At 37.9% G+C, this 22,574-nt stretch overlaps 1 protein-coding gene and 1 long non-coding RNA gene across 6 annotated transcripts in view; one reads left to right on the top strand and one right to left on the bottom strand.

Moving 5' to 3' along the window:
* The first annotated feature begins 544 nt into the window (after window positions 1-544).
* Window positions 545-22,574, top strand: part of POU6F2 (POU class 6 homeobox 2) — a 318,916-nt gene continuing 296,886 nt past the window's right edge. For 2 of the 5 annotated variants that reach the window (XM_072924038.1, XM_072924037.1), the window contains exon 1: window positions 548-730. In XM_072924038.1, coding sequence (XP_072780139.1) covers window positions 626-730 — 105 coding nt within the window. In that variant the 5' untranslated portion in view covers window positions 548-625. Of the gene's footprint in view, window positions 731-914; window positions 1,469-22,574 lie in introns of those variants that run through there. The other 3 variants (XM_072924039.1, XM_030265345.4, XM_030265342.4) reach the window with 3 other exon arrangements.
* Window positions 19,860-22,574, bottom strand: part of LOC140682299 (uncharacterized) — a 57,296-nt gene continuing 54,581 nt past the window's right edge. The window contains exons 3-4 of the long non-coding RNA XR_012053834.1: window positions 20,992-21,035; window positions 19,860-20,663 (exon numbers count right to left, since the gene is read on the bottom strand). This is a non-coding gene — a long non-coding RNA (uncharacterized lncRNA). The remainder of the gene's footprint in view (window positions 20,664-20,991; window positions 21,036-22,574) is intronic.

Below are 22,574 nucleotides of genomic sequence, written 5' to 3'. Positions count from 1 at the left end.
TTCTGCTGGAGTAAAGCAGTGAGATGTTTTGACTTGTGAGTACAGACAAAGGTTTCTCAGCCCCTGCTTCTTTTTCTCCTGTTAGAAATTTTTTTCTATTGAGTTCTCATAATCTTTGAAAATCCAAAGACAGCAACACAAGCCACTTCACTTTGACACAAAAGAAACTTCAAGAAAAAAACAAAACCAAAAACTAGAACTCAAAAAGCCATAAAGTAGAAGTATAAAGGGGGGAAGCAAAATTAGAGACTGCAAGAGGACACGAGGGGTTAAAGTTCTGACCACTGTCTGCATATATAAAATCATATCACCTTATCTGAAAAGTTTAGGCTCTAAAGAAAACACTCAGTTTAAAATACCTTTTAGGTATATTAAATCTTTAGGCTGAAGATTACAGCAAGTGTTTTCTCTTTTGTGAGTAGCTGTTTGTCTCACTTTATTTACTTGGTATTGGGTATTTGTCAATGTCATTTCATATCTGCAGAAAATTCATACGTTCTATGGAAGTATGTATGTGTGTGAGAGTGCTGAAGGTCACATGACTATTTCATCCTATTTGGTGGAGCAGCTTGACTTTTTTCCCTTGCTTTTGGTGATGGTTGTGAGTGCAGAAGTTGATTGACAGATGCATGCCAGAAACCCCCATTCTCCTTTTCAAAGACTACATATGATGGATTGCGATCTTTCAGCTCAGCAGGACACAGGGACCATGCAAGCTGTAATTGGTCAGGTATGGAGTCAGCCATTTCTCAACTCCTCTTTTATTTTTTTTTTTTTCACAAGGGTCTAACCATATGATTCACATAATTCATATTTACAGTACCATCTTTCTATCTGTATCTTCAGCTACCAGCGAGTGTAGTACTGAAAGTGAGAAAGGCAAAAGAAACACAATAATCTGGCCAGGGAATCACTAGAAAAAACAAAATTACCATCCTTTTCTTCTAATAAACCCCATTTCAGTCTCAGATTTACCAAATCAAAGTATTTATTATTTTTCTGTTTTATTTTGTTTAAATATGCTGAAGTAGAAGAACCGAGGAGGGAAAATGTTATGTTTGCTGAGGAGTTGTTTTCTATTTGTAATGCTGTTCATTATTTTTATATTGACTGTATTCCTGTACTAGATGCTGTGGTTTTTATTTTTCATTTTTATTTTTTCTTCTTATACTTCTAATCCAGATAATGTGTGATTGAGCCTGCTAAATGTAGTAGTCTTTGCTACTGCAGAGGGGCAGCCTGCAAATTAAACACTGCCACAATCTGAAAGGTCCAGGTGGTCTGCTCGTGCTTCCTAATGCAATCCAGCACAACAGCTTTAATAAACAGCTCTATTTAGTTCTCCCTCCCTGTATCCAGGGAAGTGAACTGGGGCTGCTGTGATGAAATGCCAGAAGAATATCTCTCAAAGGCCTCACAAGCTGATTTTTAGAGCTTTTCCGTTTTGTCGTCTTTGTCTTCCAAATGGGTCAGTGAGTCCTTCTCTTTCTGTTTTGTGATTTCTGATAAGTCTGTAGTTTTTATATGTGTGATTTAACCATGCTGTTTTGAGCTTTAGCCAGAAGAGAGAAAAAATCATTGTCTTTTCATTTGCTTCAAATAATAACCTGAAGTGGGGAAAGAAATTATTTTGTTCTGATGAACAGGGAGGGCTGTTTCCCTGTGAAAGCAGTCAGAGTCAGATGAGGGTGCCTGTTTTTCTTTTTCTAACAAAATTTTAAGTGCTCAACACTTTCTCATTAACCACTGACTTGCAAATCATTCTGTGGTAAAGGGTATTTTTTGAACTCTCAAAAGTTTGTGGTTTTTTGCATATGTTTCCAGTACAGTGAACGCATGCTGCTGAGATGATGACATAGTATTTGTTTTCTATATGTTGATATAATGGTAGAAAAAAAGACGCATTCTATACATTGTTTTGATCTAAATTATGGCAAAGCACTGAAGTCCCTCAAAGCACATGGTTTATTAATACCATCGTACATAGTAATGCATTTTTGGGTAGAAAATGTCAAATATGTAATGCCATGTTTACCACAGACTTTTATTGCTTTAAATATTTTAAAAATAGAAGATACATTTTTTATTAAAAATCCTCCAAACATTCACGGCTTTCTATTAGGCTGGCTTATACCTAAAAAGTGGGGCATGCTTGCCAGTACTATATTGTGCAAAAAGATGTATTTTAGACTGTGTTAATTACCTTTTTGTTTAACTTGTTCAGTCTTACAGAAATATATTTAATGATTCTAAGGCAGATACAATGGCAAGGTTTTGAGCAAGTACACTTGGAAGAAAATGTACCCTGAAATCTTTATAAATCTAAAAGCTTGTATTATCTCTTTAATGTAAATTTTGTTTTCACATGTAAGAAAGTGTAAGTTAGCTATTTTATGTTTAAGACTTGCTAACTCTCAGAAAGTGGTTCTGAGGCTGGCAATGGTAGAGGGATTTTTTTTTTTTTTCTGTGTTTAACATTCCATATTTCATGAATTAAAAAAAAAGTTCAGTGAACGTCTGGAAAAATGTTTATATCATATGATCATGTATTTCATTTCCTAAAATTAATAGCAAGAGCACGTGCTTAAAAGAAAAATAAATTTAGGTATTTCAGGTGACTAACTTCTGTGGGTTTTCTGTGTTAGACTTTATAAATATTATTTTTCTGAAACTTACTGTCTTAAGTGCTGCTAACATTTTTTTCAGATCAGCATGTGTGCATATTTACATTTCATATATGTAAGTGTGCACATCAAAATGGGTTCATAAATCCACAAAATTTTCATGTTTTTGTTTTGATTAGTTATTCAGTGTTTGGTTGTTATTAGCTATGTGTTGAGATAGAATAAAAAGTTTAATTTTTTTTCTGATAAAAAGTTATGCATTTTCTGGTTGTATAATAAAGGAGTTAAAATGTGGGAATCTCAGGGCAGTCAGTATAATTACCATACTTTGCTGAAAATAGTCAGACTTTCTGTAAGTACTTTAAGAGAAAATACCTATCAAAAGGCAAGCCCTATGGCAGAAAATCTTTCCATATTTTAAGTCTCTATTTTGTATTGATAAATAGTTAAGGTTTGCATATTTAGTAGTTGCGTAGTTTTAAAATAGACATTTATTTCCTGACACTATTAGAAAAAGTTCTTAAAAGTCATCGTTAACTTTCAAACCTCCAAACCCAAAAATTGGAAAAATGTTTATGATTTGGCCTTTTTATATCAGCATTGTATTTTTTTTTCCTGCCATGAAGAAAAAAAAATTTTTTTTTACTAATCCTGCAGATGTAGCTGTAAATTCAGTCCTGTTTACTGCTAATGGAATGTGAACTTGCCTAACTAAAAATCCAAACTGTACATGTAGAGCTGATGCAATGGAGATCAGACACACTAGCAGTTTTTTGTAGTTCAAGCATTAGTCTGTGTATGACACAAATGGAATAGCAGGAGCATACTGATTTAAAGGCATTTTCAACACCAGGTTCTTGTTCATCATTAAATGTATTTTTTACTTAAAAAAAAAAAAATCTGGATTTCATCTGTCTTTAACCACCAGTCCACAGTGATTCCCACTAGTGATGGCAATGGTGTGCAGAGTGCTACAACTCTGACTGTTACCCAGCACCTGGGTGTACTGGGTCCAGGGTGCAGAATTGCTTGTGAGCCTTCCCTCTGGATTTTTCCTCCCCCAAGCAAGCAATAAAACAGCCAAGTACTCTGAAGAACAACCTCCTTGCCTTGTGTGTCAAGATCTAGAAGCTCATTGCTCATTGTGATTTTGATTCATAACTGGAGTGTTTGGCAGGAAACCCTGATCCCTGCCAGCAATAGTCTGTAGCATCCTTCTTTGCATGCCAAACTGCAATATCCATTATTTCTTCAATTGTGCTTTGCTCTTATAGAAACTATTAGCTGGATTTTTATGCCATATTTCCTATATATCCTGAGCCCATCTGAATGAACAGGTAATTAAATGTGTCATCTAATTATTCCAATGACGTTGTAATTTGCCTGCCTTGTATGCTTTCTAAAACCTCTACTATACCTTTTTCTTCTTCTTTTTTATCTCCATTGTTTTTTTTTTTTCTTCTCTCAGACCTGAGCTTGTGAGTGACAGGTTAGTTCATCAGCATTACAGCCCTCCTGTTTTTGTCTCATCTCATGCAGACAGGTCACTGTGTCCAATCACCCTTCTGGCTCTGCTGTCCCCAGGGGAGCCCAGGCCAGCCTGCCATCTTGATCCACCGGCCTGAGGGCCCAGGCTGGCTGCACATTTCTGTGTTCACTGCTTCTTGCAAATATAGTAAAGTGGGAAAGGGGAGGGGAGCAGCTTAAATTAGATCTCTGTATATTGAGAGGAAGGAAATTAGGTAACATTCTTCTTCAAATAAGCACGTGTTTGCAGTTATTACTGCTATGTTTGAGTTCTCTTTCTACAAGTTTAGCATGTTTATTTCTGTATTTCAGTGGTATCCTCCATATGATCTCACCATGTAGTAAATGCTGTTTATGCAAGGGTAAGCATGCTCTTTTCCCACAGAGAGTTCTATGAAGCCCAGTTTATGAATCTAATACATTGCTGCAGCCAGTGTGGGTCTTTCTGTTCTGTTTCATTTTGTTGCCACTTGAAAAAAATTTTTGGTATTCTTCCTCATGATTAACCACAATAGAACATGTTTCAGAAAAGCCATTCCTTTTCTAACTTTTGGTCACTTTTCAGAAGTTTAATCTGTTGTCAGTGTTGCTTTTATAATGCAGACTAATACATATTCAGGAGTTTAATTTTTACCAAATGAAAATCAGATCTGTAGTGTTATTTTGTCTTGAGCAATCTCTACATGATTTTTCTTGTAGCAGTAGAGAAGTTCTTTTTCTCTTGTAATTATCTGTTTCCAGCTCTCATCTGTTATAAAGAATTGCCTATAATGCATACAAACAAAAAATAACCATATGTAAAATTAGGACTCACTTTTGTAAGGTAGCAAGGAATTCTGCCATTTTGTCTGCAGTTTGGGGCAAATCGTGTTCTTTCAAGTTAAGAATTAGACCTATCACTGCTAGAATGACTACTTGCATAAGTAAGGCCAGACTATTTGTCCCCTTGCCTGCTCACTGTATATCCAGAACAAACACTGTAGTCCTTTACAGTCACCAGCAGAGGTTTTCTGCAGTTCAGGACTGTGAGGGAGAGACATATGGACAGGTACATGCTGACTGGTTTTTTTTTTTTTCAGCAGTACAGAGACAATGTAAACAGTAAGAAATATGTTCCAAAAAATTCAAAATCGTACTTTTTAATATTTATGAACAAGCTGGTACTCTGATAATGAAGCATTCCATCTTTGTGGAAACCCACTGTTGTATACACTCCCTAGAATATTGTGTCCCTAAGAATTATTATTGTAAGGAGATGCAGGAATGTGGCTGTAATATTTTACAGCATAAATATTTGTTGTAGAGGACTTTGGATCTTGTTAAATTAATATATGTAAATTCTTTGGTCCTAGGCCCGGATTCCAGCAAAAGAATGCATTTTTCTGTTGACTTCTGTTTTTACAGCAGAAAAGATGAATTTTTATCATTTTGATTCATACTTAAAAAGATTTTTCTTCTTTTCACACCAAAACTGGATTTTAATTGAAATCAGCTTTCTAAAAACATCTTTAGTAGTTTTCTTTTATTTTCTCTTTTCTGTTCTGTACTACTGTGTGATTTCATCTGTGGGTCAGGCCAGCCAATTAAGAGGTCAAATCTTAAAAAAGCTGTGATTTGTACTCTGTGTATATTCACTATATTCTAATTGTAAGAGAAAAATGAAGTATGTCAGATGACCTTTAAATTGCTGGACAAGTGACACTCCTCCAGTGATGTAGATTATTATCTTTTGACAATGCATTTACATTCAAGTACCTCTGTTATGTTTCCTAGATTCCAGACTGATAAACTAAATATCAGTCTGGCCCACTTTTGTGTGTACAGTGCATAGAAGTGACTGCTGAGTCTCTTATCTTACAGTGACCTGTAGCTGTAACAAGACTTTTATTTTTCTTCTCTGATCTTAACTGCAACTCAAATGGAAGAAAATAAAAGGACAATCAAAGAGAAATTGTATATAGCACTTTCAACATTAGATGAAGATATGGTGAAATATCCTTTTTTTCTATAAGTTTAATTGTTCAGCAGCATTAGTAATGTAGCTTTTCATTCTGAAATTCTAAAGATGGAAGAACCTCAGATCAGGCAATTTTGGATATGTGCATGTTGATCTCTTACTAAACAACTATACTTAAGCATGAACTTAAAAGATGGTCAGCAAATCACTTAAGGCCTCAAGAAGTCTCCAACTGCTAAAGCTGCAAGTGCACAGAATGATGCTGAATTCAATGGGATGCCTCATATATATAACAATTGGCAGGATCCTGTGCAACAAGCCTATTGTGTTACTGCTACTAAATATAACAAAGTCTAGCTTAACTGTTAACTAAATAATTGTTATGCAAACTGTTTTACAAGTTAGAACTGGGTATTAGAAATAAAGGGTCTTGAACACTTACTTTTCGAGGATATCAGGGCTACAGGTAAACAGACTATTACTTCAGGGGTTTTGTTTCAATGTTGGCTTCAAAACCTCTGTGATGTGTAGTACTTTCTCTTCAAAAGAGAAATATTAGTTGATGTTTGCTGCTGATTCTCTGTTGACTGGTACTGCTGTTCTATAGTAGTGCTTTATCTAACTGTTAGATCAAAAGAAAATTTTGAAGATCAAGGGACTGTTCAAAATTTCTAGCCATTCTTAAAAGAGGTGGTTGGAAAAAGCTTTATAAAAAGAAGGTTTGGGGAAACAAAGAATGGAAACAAAAATCTTTATTTCAAATAATCTTTTCATGGCGAACTATATAAATTTTCGTAAGCTGTTTAAAATAGATTTTGTAGTTACTGATAAGCCTGTTTTTTCTATCTATATTTGTATATGCCATATCTCTGACAAACTTGTACTCACATGAGTAATAGCAATTGATACTGTTTAATGACTTAAAGTTGAATAAATAATTTTCAGAGATGAGGGCCTCATAAATTTATCATGCTCTCTGCTGTATATGTACAGCTGTCCCATGTCCTTTGCACATGTGGATGAGGATTTACAGGGCAGAATTCTAATAGTTGTTCTTGTCAAAAAACATAGGTCTTGTCATGGCGGGCTTTTCTGTGCCACCTTACTCTAAAAGAAATCCAATAATTTGACAAGCAGTGCTACAAAATCACACTTGAAAGAGTAATTTTTGACCCTGCAATATTTCCAGTGAGTGGTATCTTAACTGCTTGCTAAATATGACCTATTCCCAAAGGTGGCTCATTCCAGGATGGGGTTCTGAATCCTCAAATGTGGAAGGACATTGTAAAGGGAAATAGGACCTTAAGCAAAAGACAAAAAAAATAGTTAAAATGGAACTTAGTGCTATTTCAATTGTTAATTCCATGGAGTAGCTTTTACTTTGTAAGTTGCTAGCGTTTTCAGGGATCTTGGACTCACGTGTGTTTGGAAGACACAATCCAGCTATGGAATGGCACTTCCAAAAAGGAAATATTACAGACAGAGGTAAAGGACAAAAGTATTTTTAGCTACCCCCTGCTATGGAAACAAGCTCAAGAAACAGAAAATAACAGAACATGAGATTTTTGCAAGCAAATTAGTGAAAGTCATGTTAATAATATTACACAACTGCTGTTGGATATATTGTGATACTTCTGTATCCGAATGTTGTACTTTTCACTAAACTGTCTAACTGATTTTTCACTTAAAAATCCTACTTAGGGAGCCCTAATGCAGTTTTTACTTGAGCTTTTCTTACGTTTCAAGTGCAATGAAGTTTTACCGGAATAAAAAGCTGATGGCTTCAGCCCATTCCTGGAAGACATCCTTTTTTGGGGGGGAAGATAAATAGCTAAATATAGATTTGCAGCACAGACTAAGATAACAATATCAATGACTAGAATGTTTCATATCCTTGCTTCAAGCTTATGAATTAAAATCACATTGTCTCCCATCAGTGGCAAAATAGCATCCACTTTCATTTTTCATAGTATATCACATTAAAGGCTGCCATTGTTTTGGGGTTTTTTAATTATAACAATGGAGAAATGTGCCTGACTATTACTGAATCCACCTTTAAAAATAAAAAAAAAAAAATATCCCAAAAAAAGAGCTAAAGATGCAAATAATTCTGATAACGGTTAAGTCTGATATGTCCAAGACACTGTCACTGGATCTATAACCTTTGTTACAAGAACTAGATGCTTCCAAGTGCTGAATGTGTCTGGAGTCCTGGACCTCCCCCTGACTTTGTTAGCAGGACACTGTTCTAATGAAGTTAAATAATCTGGAATAAAGGAGAATTATGCTGCTATAGGAAACCAACAGTTATTGCAAGATTGCTGGCCATTAAATCTTACCTTCTCTTCGCTGCACCCATCACTTTCTGTGTACAAAGTGTGCTTCACATTTTTCAAATGGAGTATACAAAGCAGAAATAATATCTGATTTGTATCATTCTAATCTTTTGGAAGAAAGGTTAAAAGTTGTGGCAAATGTAAAAGTGGCTTCTAATGTGGAAGGATAAAGCAGAAAATATCAAACTCATTTTGCTTAGTGTCAGTCATGATGATTTATCATTATAGTCAGGGCAAACTATGGTCTTGGAGCAGAAACAATTTTGTCTATTAAAAGGGGAAAAAAACAACTCCAAAACCCAGAATGTTCCAGTTTGATTCTTATGTCCTTAGGGTTGCAATATTGAATTCAGAATTGAGGAAGCTTAATCTTGCAGCCAGATTTGACAAGATGCTGGTCAAGCAGTAGGCAGAAGTGATGGTTTGTGTGTTGTAATGCCCATGGTGGGAAATAAAGAGAGATAACAAGATTTTTCCAGAAGTCTGTGTGCAGTATTCACCACCTGCTCCAGCTTGTCACCAAAGCAGGCAAGAAAACTTTTGTGTGCGAGTTGGCAAGCAATGCTTACAATTTCATAGCCTGACAGATGACAAATTTGGAGTGCTCTAAAACAGCATGTGAAGGGTTCACAATAGCTCTGAACACAGCTGTTTGTTTGTTTTGGTGCTATTGCTTATTTAAAGGGTGATCATGGAACCATTTGAGCACATCCATAAGTATCCCCACAACTTACTGGGAAAGCTCACATGAGCAGCACATTGTGCATTAGCCAATGTAATGCTAAAGGCTTGGATCTCCTCTGGTTGCAAGAGGATATAGACATGCACTGCTGGAAAAAAATAAGCCATATCTCCATCTCCACTCGGTCAGTGCTGGGCAGTTGAAATCACTGTGTGTGTGTGTGTGTGTGTGAGAGTGTGTGTGTGTGTGTGTGTGTGTGTGTGTGTGTATTTGTATTGGGGTGTGTAGCCAAAAACCTGGAGGCTGAAACTGAAATTGGCAGGTGTTTGGAAAATGAGAGCTGAATTTTGAATAGTCAAACAACAACACAAAAGAAGCTGAAGATTGGAGTTTCTTCCCTTAAATATATTGCTTTCAGTTTATTTTTGAAGTTCATGCTGGATTTTAGCAAGAAGAGAATTTTAGGGTTGCCCCCTGACTAGGGATTTAGAGTGACTCTGTAATGAATTTTAACCCAAGAGGCACTGTGGATATTCAGCAAACCTTTGTTCTACTCTGCTCATGTCCTTATGCTAGACCCATCACTGTAGTTATTAGATCTCAAAGATTACATTCTTTGATCTAGTGCTTTCTAAATCCTTAAACCACGGTTTATTTATTTAAAAGGTTATATCCAGCATTGGATTGGATTGTAAAATACCCTTTGACTCTCATGAAGGACACAGAAGAAACAGATGCTTCTGAGGGCGTATTTCCTTCTGATCATGAAGTACCACAGCATTTTATTGAATTAAGAACTGCACAAAGATCTGTGCTTTTAATCTGGTCAGCATGTTGGGATTTTTTTTAGCTCTGTGGTATCATGATGTCATTCATTTCTGATACAACAAACATTAAGGTGTATAGGTGAATTTTAGTTACACTTTTAATTTAAAAAAAAAAGCTGTAAAGTAGCCTCATATTTCCCTAAGAATATAAATAAAAGCACACTAAACTTCAAACAGATGTTTTACATGAGCATGTTCAGGATGGGTTCTTGGGGGTCTCTTTTCTATCTAAAATTTACCAGGATTCATCAGAAGTAAATCTGTGGAGCTAAACAGAGTTACATTTGGACAAACAGGATCACCAGCAGCCTCTAAGTTTCTTCTGTCAAATTCAGAAGTCCTTACATGAGCAAATTTACCAGTGTAGTCTACAATGTTTGAAAAATTAGTGATTCCTAAGATAACCAGAAAGAAGACACAGAAAGGAAAAGAGAAGAACACTAAAATTAAACCCAGTGTGCTCCATCCTTACTGATATAAATTATATTCTCTCCAAATGGATCTTTTTTATTTTTTTCCCAATCAGTACTGCAAGGCAAACAGTAAAAAAAAAAAAAGATGTACTTTCCCTTAATTTTGGAAAAACAAGACTGAAATTGGCATCTGAAAATAAAAATTTCACTAAAAAATGGTGGTTATTTTTCATTTTTATAATGCTTGTGTTTGGTTATTCATCTTTTTTGAGAAGTTCAACCACTGGAGATAGTAGCCTAATACTACTTTATACTGGGATCTCTTTATACCATCTGGAAGTACAAAACAGCTGTAAAGTGGGTTGTAAGAGTAATTTATTTATGTGTACTTTAAAGTTCTTTTGTATTTCCATGAATGGTAGAAACCCACCTTGAGGTAAGTAGGGATAGAGTCCAAATAAATGGATTAGAATTTTCTTTTTTTTTTTTTTTCAGATGAAAATGAAAAAGGGATAGGCAGAAATCAGACTGGGGGAAAAGAGGAAGGAGAAAGCCTCATTTAGTTACAAACAGATAGCCATTAACAGACAAGGTGAAAGGTCCAAATCCTGTTTTATTGGTCTCCATCTATATCTTTGCTGGTAGCGATGAAAATATGAAAGGGAGGGAAGAGAGCACTACTCAAGCCATAGTAGTCAGAGCTAGTTTCTCAATCAATTTAGTTTTAAAATGAGTATAATGAGTATGCTTAAAACAAAAGGCTTAATCTAGTCCTCTCATTTTTCTTTTCTTTCTTTTTTTTTTTTTTTTAACCCTGTGGGCTGCAATGCTGCTTTCTGTGACTTTTGACTTTCCAGAGCATTATTCAGTTAGTATATCTGGATTAGTGAAAAAGAAAACAAGTTAAATTCATAGGAATTAATGTAAATGAAATTCCCTCTTTCTATACTTTCTGTTGGAAGTTGCATTCTTCAAGTCAAAGAGGGAATAAAGGCAGCAAAGAGAAAAAAGCAAAGCAAAGAATGACAGTTATGCTAATGAGGAATACATTAAAAGTAGTCAGATATGGGCAAAAAATATTAAAATAGCAATTTTGGTGTTGACAAAAGAGTTTCCTTTGAAATTTTGGGGAGCTTCCTACTCCATTTTCTTTCATAATCCTTTTTAAATGGCTTAAGGTATTCTGTGAAGTTGTGAGATATTTCTCTCTTTGCTTCCCCATTTTTTGAGAGCCTAAGGGAAAAATATTGGCAGAAGTTGTAGAACCTTCTATAATTGAAGTAGCCCAATATTTCTTATTTTAGGACCTTTGCTGCTGCTCTTAGTATTTCCACCTGGTTGGCTAACTCTTCCTGAATACTTTTAAAGGCAATTTCTGCTAAAATACTTCAGTGGTTCCCAAGGAAGATAGGGAAATGCAGGGTATTTTTTCCCATTTAAAAAATACATCATAATTAAGAGCAAAATTCTGAATGTGGTGAGGAATAGGAGCATTGGGCTTGACATATCTCTTCAGCTATGCTGTGACAAACCATGCTTGATTATATTCCAAGTCTTTGAGAAATATAGTTGGCAGATGTTTACTTTGGAACTCTAAATAGCTACATCCCCTAAAAATTCACAGAAAAAGGAACCTCAGAAAGGAACCTCTGAAAATCACCTGCGCATGGACAGGATCCACTTATCTAAGTCACATGTAACAGGTATTTGTGTGAGTGCTTCCTGAAAAACTCCATCCAATTCCAAACTCCATGAGCACCAATTCCATAGTATCTTTATCCTGTTCATTGCACCAAGTAAAGCCCATATCTTCTTGACTCTTTTAGAAGTATCAGACTATTTCTGTCCCCCTTGAAATACTAACTTCCCACCATGCCTGTCTTGGGAAATGGCAGAGGTTACACCAGGGACTCTTTACTTTTCTGTGTACTCAGTGACCATATTCACAGGGGATGGAAAAAAAAGAATGTGTGATTCAAATGAAGACGGGACAAGAACCAGGGAAAGTGAAAGATATGGAGTGAAACAATAAATGCACACATAGTCAACCAGGACTAGAGAGTGATAAGGCAATGGAGAAGTAGGAGCCTGAAGAGTGGATCCAAGAGAGGTGTGGAACTGTGAGGGACAGTAGGGAAGAGGACTTGCCCTGTATGTGGACGAACCTAGATGAAAGGAACAGCAGAAAGGGGACTGGACCTGGTTAGAGAAGTAGAAAACCCATGGGGCAGGGTCCCTTTCTTCTCAGAAATTTTTGCTGGCAAATCCCACTGGCAAAATTTCTCAGTTCTTTAAAACATAAATCTACACATATAAAATGTGGAAAACCAGTAATTGTACTGTTAAGCAACATAATTCAAATAATTGGGGTTTTTGTAAATATACATAATGGCCATTTAATTACATAAACAACTATATTGTTGTAACAACATCACAGATTAGGTTCTTTAAGAGTGACTTCTTTCTTAATATTATAGTTGATATACACTGTTATTTTGCTCCCTAGAAATTACAGGAATTTTATGTATACACATATATTCACATGTATATATTTATTCTGGGTCAAATACCAAATATAACTAAATAAGTCTTATTCTATTTTAAAGGGAGGGTTGTTGTTTTTGCATGATTTTAAAAGATTAAATAAGAAAATTTTTAAAGAAAAAGTAACTTTGACTAAAACACTGAAACTGTCCTGCTTATGAAATGTCAGACTGACACATATGGGCTTTCATTCCTCTTTCATATGAATTGTAGGATTAAAGGTTCTAACACAGCTGAATTTTCATTTTGAACAAAAAATTTCCCTGAGATCTTGCCATTACCATTTCCAACAGACAAAACCTATCAATTTAGCCAGTAGTTTTTCTAGAATAGTGACTGACATCTAGATTTTTAAACATATATAGACACTGGTCTTTGCACAAAGTAGACTTATTAAGCCCCCATAATAGACAATACTTGGCTCTTGATTCTCCACTGACTCTACTACTTATTTACAATGTTAAAAATGGAAGCATTGCAAAGCAAAGTGCTTGTTTCCACTGTAAGTGTTAAATACAGTCTCTTTACTGCAAAAGCTCCAGGTTCCTATGGAAAAACAACATTGGATTATAATTTGATTTGAACACATATAATTACTACTATCAGCAACTTGAAGACGCTTTAATTCCTCCTATACTACACCAGTTTTATCTCTGATAGGAGGGATACTTTTCTGAAACTTATTTAGCTTCTCTTGAGCATTATTTACAATTGTGACTATAATCTCATGATGTAGTAAGAAAATGTTACCATGCTGAAGGAGAACTGGGACTAGGTATCTAGCACACACCAGGATGCAAAGGGGAATCAGTAACCGCCAACACGGGGGTGTGAAAGAGGAGGGGCTAGAAGAAAGTGGGAGATGCAGTGTGGAAGGAGGGCATGGCAATTAAAGAGTATGTTTTGGTAAGGGAGAAAAGTTGTGAAAAAAAAAAGTTGTGAAAAGAGTTCTTTTTCTGATAAGTTTTTTATGGTTTTATATTTTGAACTAATTGTAATAATGACTCAGAAAGATCAGAAGGTTAGGACTAGTAGCCAGGATTACATGGTGGCAGAGAGCTGATAAACAGCTGTGTACAAGAAAACTGAGGATAATAAAACTACATCCATGTTATATCCTTTCTCCTCACCTTTATCCATTTAGCATCTGCTCAGATACAAGTTCAGGGGCCCACCTTACAAGGCATCAGCAAACCATGCTTGTGGTAGTGGTACAGCAAGAACTGAGAAAAGCATAAAACCAGGGCTCAATTCCATCACCTTCCTGTTCTGTATCAGTACATTACAAAGCTTTTAGCTGTTGTATAATTAATGTTAATCCCCTTAATTGCATTTTTATTCTTTAACTGAAGGTAGAGTGGCACAGAAATTGTCTGGTGGCAAATCTCGGCCCAGAGTGTTTCAAAGTTTACAAAACCAAGAACAAATCTATGAAGCTGTCTCTAGATGTGACTTACATCCAGACCTACCTGTTCTGCAAGCAGAGGTGTTGCTGGCCATGGTATCAATCCCTCCCTCAATGTGATTTAATTATTTTTTGAAGTTGCTTTTCTAAAAGACAGTTTGTTTCTTGGTCAGTATCTTTCTGCTTTGAATCAGCTTTCGCTTGGTTAATGCCACCTTGGACACTCAGTGTATCTGCAGCTGTCTCCGGCATGAGCATAGAAGGATAAAGCATAGGAGGATAAAGTATATATATTATCCCTTCCTTTCATGATTTCATCTCTTCCCTACAGGCTAGAGAAATAAAAGAATAATTACTATTTTATTAAGTTTTACTAAAAATAATACATTTTTTCTCCTCACAAATGATCTGATAAGAATAGAATCTGTGGGCAAGCTCACATCAGTATCTGAAGTGTGTAGGTGTATAACTGAGTCATTTTATGCTGCAGTCCCATGTCAGAAAATATTTGGGCAACCATTGTTAAAAGATTGTGATTTATTCCTGAGTTGATTTCTAAATCAGGGTTATGAAATACAGATCAAAGATCCATGAAAAAATGGCCTCTTCTCCAGCATGTAAGAGTGTGGGAAGACTGTGGCCAGGTCGAGATAGGTGATCTTTCCCCTCTACTGCCCCTAGTAAGCTACATCTGGAGTGCTGTGTCCAGTTCTGGCCTCATCAGTGCAAGAAAGGCAAGGAGAGGGTCCAGCAGAGGGCCACAAAGATAATTAGAGGTCTGGAGCATCTCTCTTATGAGGAGAGACTGTGGAAGCTGGGCCTGATGCATAGAAATATCTCAAAGGAAGTTGCTAAGAGGATGGTGCCAGACTCTTCCATGGTGTTCAGTAGCAGGACAAGGACTGACGGCCATAAACTAAACCACAAAACTGTCTACCTCAACATGAAGAAGTACTTCTTTATATTGAGGGTGGCAGAGCACTGGAACAAGCTGCCCAGTGAGATTGTAGAGTCTCTCTCCCACCTCAATGCATTCCTGTGTAAGCTGTCTTAGTAGAGTGCTGGACTGGATGATCTACAGAGGTTCCTTCCAAACTTAACAATTCTGTAATTCTGGTTCTCTGTGTAGTTCAAGCTTGGAAAAAATGTGTGATTCATTTGTCTTAGTTTTGGTAGTGTCTTTCTCACAGATTGTCATTTAAAGGCTGAACGACAACCACAACAATCCTCCTGCAACAAACCAACTGGTTTTTGATAGGTGGAAAACTTTTCATCAAAGAGGAAAGACAGATAACAGGTGAAAAAGTAGGACATTAGTAACTTTGAAAGCTGTTTCTAAAAGGAGGAATAAAAAAATAATTATTCTGCCCGTGCATATAGTTATGAGTGTAATCTTTTTCATATTGGGCTCTTTTTCTCAACATCCCGATGAAGGTTTTGACATTTAAGCTGTAAAGATAAGAAAGCTAGATGCATTCTCAAACCTCAGCTTTCATACTACAGCTTCATACTACAAGGCTAAATAAATCACAGGCAAAAACAGGATTAATTTGAGAGTCTATTCTTTGCTGTGGTTAATCAAGTATTGCGTTACAGTATTGCTAACAAGCTTTATTAACAGAACATATATTGGTCTTACTACAATGCTCTCCACTTGTAGAAGACCTCTGTGTTGAAGAGGCTTATGCTTGAATAGTATTATGTCAGGGTGTCTTTCTTGAAGAATCTGCACCAGTGCTGCCTCGCCTTGAGTTGTGGTTTATATTACTACAATATAAAAAAAGATGTGAAGCTATAAGAGAGCATCCAGAGGAGGATATATTGGGTTTACATGGCCAAGCTTTGGCTGTGGGGGCCTACAGGGGTGGCTTCTGTGAGGAGCTGCTAGAAGCTTCTTCCATGTCTGGCAGAGCCAATCCCTGGGAGCTCCAAAAATGGATGTGCCACTGGTTAAGGCTGGGCTAATTAGAGATGATGGGAACATGGGACACCTCTGTGATAACAGATTTAAGAGGAAAGAAAAAAAAAAAAAATAGAGTCACTGTGCAGAAGTAATTGCAGCCACAAAAGAGTGGAGTGAGGAGGACCAATTTGTAGACACCAAGGTCAGTGGAGAAGGAGGAGGTGCTCCAGGCACTGGAGCTAGGATCCCCTGCAGGCAGTACTGATGACCATGGTGAACCAGCTGTGCCTCTGCAGCCCATGGAGGGCCATGGAGATGCAGGGATCCACCGGCTGCCCATGGAGGAGACCATGCCAGAGCAGGATGCCCAAGAGGAGACTGTGACCCCATGGGAAGCGCATGGGAGAGAGAAGCCCACTCTGGAGTAGCCTGTCCTTGAAGAACTGCACCCTGTGGAAGAGTGGCCCACACTGCAGTAGTTTGAGGACTGTGGGATGGGCTCACATTACAGCAGTTCGCAGGGAGCTGCTGCCCATGAGATAGACGTCTGTTGGAGAATTCAATGGAGAACTATTTCCTATGGGAGGAACCCCATGCTGGAGCTGGAGGAGGACTCCTCCCCCTAAGCAGCAGAAAAAACAATTGATCTGACCATAACCCCCATTCCCCATCACTCTGTGCCGCTGGGCAAGGAGGTAGCAGGGAAGGAGGAAGAGGTGGGTGGAAGGTTTTTTTTTAAGGTTCTATTTTATTTCCAATTATTCTGCTCTGATCTTAGTATATATCTCTAATTCGAGCCTGTTTTGCCCATGGTGGTGTTCAGTGCCGGATCTCTCCCAGTCCTTGTCTCAACTCATGAACCCTTCATTATATTTTCTCTACAATGTCCAGCTGTAGAGGGGAGTGAGAGAGAGGCTCTGGTGGGTGCCTGGCATCCAGAGAGCATAAACCCACCACAGAGGGCCATGAGAATGGTGAAGGGCCTTGAGGGGAAGCCATATGAGGAGTGGATGAGATCACTTGGTCTGTTCAGCCTGAAGAAGAGGAGATTGAGGGGAGACCTTCAACATCCTCACAAGGGGAAGTGGAGGGGTAGGAACTGATCTCTTCACTCTCATGAACAGTGAGAGGATTTGAAGAAATTGTGTGAAGCTGAGCAAGAGGGGATTTAGATTAGATATCAGGAAAGGATTCTTCACCCAGAGGGTGGCTGGAACAGGCTCTCCAGGGAAGTTGTCAGCACGAAGCCTGACACATCTCAAGAAGCATTTGGACAACACTTTCAGGCACATGGTGTGACTCTTGGGCTGTTCTGTACAGGGCCAGGACTTGGACTTGATGATCCCAATGGGTCCCTTACAACTCACCTGATTTTATTAATCTCTTTTCAATGTATTTATATGTTCTGAAGTGTTTTATAAATGAAACTTTGTTCTGCTTCTGAGCCCTGTAAAATGAACTGGAAAAATATGGAGTTGAGCCTAGAAATTTTACATGGCAGTGAGTGTATGGAAATAAAGAACCTGTTGCCTGTGGAGTTTAAAGGATTGCATCAGTTCCAGTGTGGAGCTTGGGCAGGATATCAGCAGTGCTCAGATATTTCCATTGTCCTCTGATAGACCAAAAGGTGGAAAAATGTAGCTCTACAGATGCAAGTGTGAAGGCTGCTTTTTCACTGTGTTTCTCATTTAAAGAATAGATCACAGATGCTAATGTGCGTTTGCAAACATAGCTTCCGAAACCCCTAATATCTTCCGTTGTGTTTCTGCCAGGTGCTGTTTCCAGTCTAGAAGATTGTTCTCTTTCAGGTATTTTTCCAGTTTTACCCCTTTGCAGGGGTAACAGTATCAGGAGATGGACTTCAGGGCATTCATTCATTATGTATTTACTATTTTCTAGCAAAACCCAGTAAAATAGCCTACTTCACAGAATCATGAAATCACAGAATCAATTAGGTTGGAAAAGATCTTTGAGATCATCAAGTCCAACTTATGACCTGCCTTCTCAACTAGACCATGGCACTAAGTGCTACATTCAGCCTTTTCTTAAGCACCTCCAGAGATGGTAGCACCACCACCTCCCTGGGCAGCCCATTCCAATGCCCAATCACTCATTCTGTGCAAAAATTATTTCTAATGTCCAGCCTAAACTTCCCCTGACATAGTTTAAGACTGTGTCTTCTTGTCCTGCCACTGGTTGCCTGGGATAAGACACTAACCCCCAACTGGCTACAACCTCTTTTCAGGTAGTTGTAGACAGTGATAAGGTCTCTCCTAAGCCTCCTTTTCTCCAGGCTAAACAACCCAAGCTCCCTCAGTCGTTCCCACAGGCCTTCTGTTCCAGACCCTTCACCAGCTTTGTTGCTCTTCTTTGGACATTCTCCAGTGTGTCAACATCCTTCCTAAACTGAGGGGCCCAGACCTGGACACAGCACTCAAGTTGTGGCCTCACCAGTCCTGAGTCCAGGGGAAGAATCACTTCCCTGTCCTTCTGGCCACACTATTGCTGATACAGGCCAGGAAGCCATTGGCTTTCTTGGCCACGTGGGCATGCTGCTGGATCACGTTCAGTCTGCCATCAGTCAGTACCACCAGGTCCCTTTCTGCCTGGCCTCTGTCCAGCCTCTCTGTCCCCAGCCTATAGTGCTGCAGGGGGTTGTTGTGGCCAAAGTGCAGGACCTGGCACTTGTCTTGTTAAACCTCATATTGTTGGATTCAGCCCATTGATCCAGCCCATCCAGGTTGCTCTGCAGCAGATTGAGATTCACACCCAATTTGGTGTCATCTGCAAATTGTTAACAGTAGACTCAATCCCCTCATCCAGGTCATCAGTAAAGATATTAAACAGGACTGGGCCCATACACAGATCCCTGAGGGACACCACTGGTGACTGACCACCAACTGGATGCAATACCATTCATCACCACTCTCTGGGCCCAACCATTCAGCCAGTTCTCAACCCAGCAAAGAGTGCACCTATCCAAGCTCTGGACTGCCAGTTTTTCCAGGAATATGCTGAAGGATACTTCAGTCTGTACCAAGGGAGACAAGACCTAGAATATTGAATGCCATAGTCCCACCAACTAATACAGAATCTTATTTAAAACATGGGCTGTATGCATGGACATGATTATGATTTTGTTGCTAAACATGCTGTAATCAATATTGCTAAACAAACCTTTATCATGAGACAGGCAGACCAACTGTAAATACTAATTAAAGACTAATCCAAAAATCTATTGAAGTTTGTGGCAAGATTCAGTGTGCTTTGAACATGTCCCAGGGTCAAGAAAGAATTACTATTTTAGCAGGGTTCTGCCTCTATAGTTGAGAAAATTTCTTTGATAATGGGAGACTGGCTTTTTTTACCTGAATCTTCCCATGTTCCAAAGCTCTCCTGTTTTTAGCTTGGTAGAAATAATGCTTACATAACAAGTATGAATGCACTGCAGAGAAGTAGAAGCAGAAAACCTTATCTTGCTGCATAAGGAATGCCATAATAGAAACTTGTTCAAATAAAACACAGGGCAATTATCCAGCTATACTACATTGTCAGGCTTCAAATCTGTTATACTTGTTTACAAATGTCTGTGGGAAAAGGATGAAAATCCTGTCTTTACTGAAGTCAGCAGGGATATTTTTATTAACTGATATTGCTTAGAGACTTTATAGTAGTTACAGGTACAGAGAGTCTGTGCTGGAGACAGAACAATTCCAAATCTGCTCTGAATGATCGTGACAAACAAAGATTAAGGAAAAATTTCAAATTTCCAAAAGCCATGTATTGACTAATACCCAGTGTACCATGAAGGAAGTTAAAAAACCCCAATAGCTCCAAAACCAACATGCTCATTCTCAGTGGTTTAAAGAACCCCATCTTCCAAGGATGAATATCTTTTTATTGCTCCTTTTTGCTTTCTGGTAGTAGCTACATTTTGGTGAAACCATTCACTGCTTCAGGAGCAACAAGAACTTTCAAAACAAGATAACAACAAACAACAACTTGTTAATTAAATATTCATGACAATATTCAATACAACATTTTTATGCTTTATGTAATAATTTAGCATCACTGCACATAGTTTCTTGGAATGTGTACATTAGGACCCTCTGATACTTTAAAATTATTATGGCAGCAATCTTCAAATTATACACTGTCAGGATCAAATTAATCTACTTCAGTCATGTTCTGGTCACAATAGTTTTAAGCCCCGCTTGTATGGGAAAAGCCATGCTGAAGTTAGTTATGCCCTTGAAGTTCAGAGTATGTTTCAATCCTTTGCTGGGGCATGGCCTAACCTTCGAATGGGTAAATGAGGTCAGTGTGGGATTCTTCCACAGCAGTCTTCTCGTCCTGCTCCTCAGGTCATGTGTATGCAATTGTCGTTATCAGCTGGAATATACCTTTGTGGTTAGTATTGAGTCATCCAAATGTCATGTGATTACCTTTAACAGAAATATTGTTTAGGAATATGCACAAGTGATGCATTAATTTCTGTGAGAAACACATATTTATTATTAGCTTTTTGCAAATATTAAAATGAATATTATATGTGTAATGTTAGAAAGTTATGCTATATTAATTCTCTTAAGTAGTGTGTTAAATATAATTTTAGGTTACAACATAATGTTAAAATAGAAACTCTGCGATGTAGGACTTTTTTTACTAGCTCAAGCAATGGATAAGATAATCAAGAAACGCTTTGCACAGAGGTAACAGCGACGGAACAAAGAGTTACAGTCTCCTTTTTGGAAAAGACAAACATTCTCCTACCTTCTCTTTGTCCTTATGGAACCACCAGGATTAAGGGGAAGGAGCTGACAAAAACCAGAGAAATTCTTAATTTACAAGGAATTTATGCATCATGCATGAGATATATGAATATGCAACAGGCTATTGCTTTTAAGGTTATTCCTTTGTTCACAAGGTATGCTTTTTGTGACCTAGTATCCGAGAGCATCCAGACATCCGTAATTCTTTACTTTTTATTGCCTTTTAATTGTTCTAACTATAAATTTTTATTACTCTAATTGTTTTACTATTTTTATAACAATTTTATTATTATTAAATTTTTAAAATTTTAAAAACCAAGTGTTTGGTGCTTTTCACTATTTCTAAAGACTATCCAAGAGATTTACTTCTGTTTATCTGTTTCTGTTATACAACCTATGCATTCTAAAATTCTCTATGTGTTCATGTAAGATGCTGGCTGTATATAAGCCTCCGGTCAGACACGTGGATTTCAGGATGCTTAAAATCCTTGCTTAAGTATAACATAATTGGACATTGATACATTGATTCAGTTCCTCTGAAGAGAAAGATTTAAGACATTTTGGCTTTTTTTCCTCCTCAGAAATTAGCCATTTTTATCTGATAAAATATTGTTGCTGTACAAAGGGGAATTATCACTTATCCCAATTTTTAGGTATTCGAATTTATGTTACCTGAAGGGATTTCAAATTGTTACAAGTATTTCCTAAATTTAAATTGCTACAACTATCTCATAAATGAGTGTTAGGGGTTTGGATTTTTCCTTTTGTTTCTTTCCCTCATGGAATTTTGTCCCATAAGTTGCTAGGAAACAATAACCACAGATACTTAAGAAAACAAAAGATGTAGCTGAGTGTCACAACATTCCATTGAAATGGCCCTGAATGGGAGCTTGTTGCAAGTGATAGGGAGAGAAAAGGTGAGGAGGTTGCTCCAGAGGTTTGGGCCTGGGTTTTTGGTCGGTCCTGTTTCTGGGTTTGGGGGAGGGAGGAACTGTTTGCTGTTTTCCCTGCCACCTGACCCCTCGGAGCTCAGAACCAGTGCATGTAGGGCCTAAACATCAGGATGGGCTCCTGCCAGACCCTCTGCCCTGAACGTGTTGCTACGGCCACTCCTGTGTGTTGGCCTCTGAGATCCCGATCTACTGTGATTTTCCTGCACTGCAAGTCTGCTCAATTACTTCTTTTTGTTTCTCAGATGTTTTGGGGGGGCAAGAAAGGGGTTGTCCCAAAAGGCCACTTGTGCACAGTAGCTCGGCAATTGTGGTCTGTGAGCTCGCACCAGAGCGCCCCCAGCAGCTGCGGGGGATCATCGCACCTGCTCTGCCCCCTGGGAGACACCAACACCCCTGCCACCAGCGTAACTACAACAAAGGGGAAATTGTTTAAATAGTGGGAAGAGACTTTATTGGGTTTTTTCTTGTTTGTTGTTGCTGCCTAGTTGTTTGCTTGCCTTTTCATACATACACATACTTGTAAAGAACTGTTATTCCTTTTCCTGTATTTTCAAATTCCTTTTCCCCGTAATTTCAAAGTTATACTGATTTGGAGGGAAGGGGGTAATATTTTCCATTCCAAGGGAAGGTC

This window comes from Taeniopygia guttata, chromosome 2, assembly GCF_048771995.1.
Source record: "Taeniopygia guttata chromosome 2, bTaeGut7.mat, whole genome shotgun sequence".
Taxonomy (NCBI): Eukaryota; Metazoa; Chordata; class Aves; order Passeriformes; family Estrildidae; genus Taeniopygia; species Taeniopygia guttata.
The sequence above is the reverse complement of the archived record's forward strand: the minus strand, read 5'-3'. Positions and strand labels throughout refer to the sequence as shown.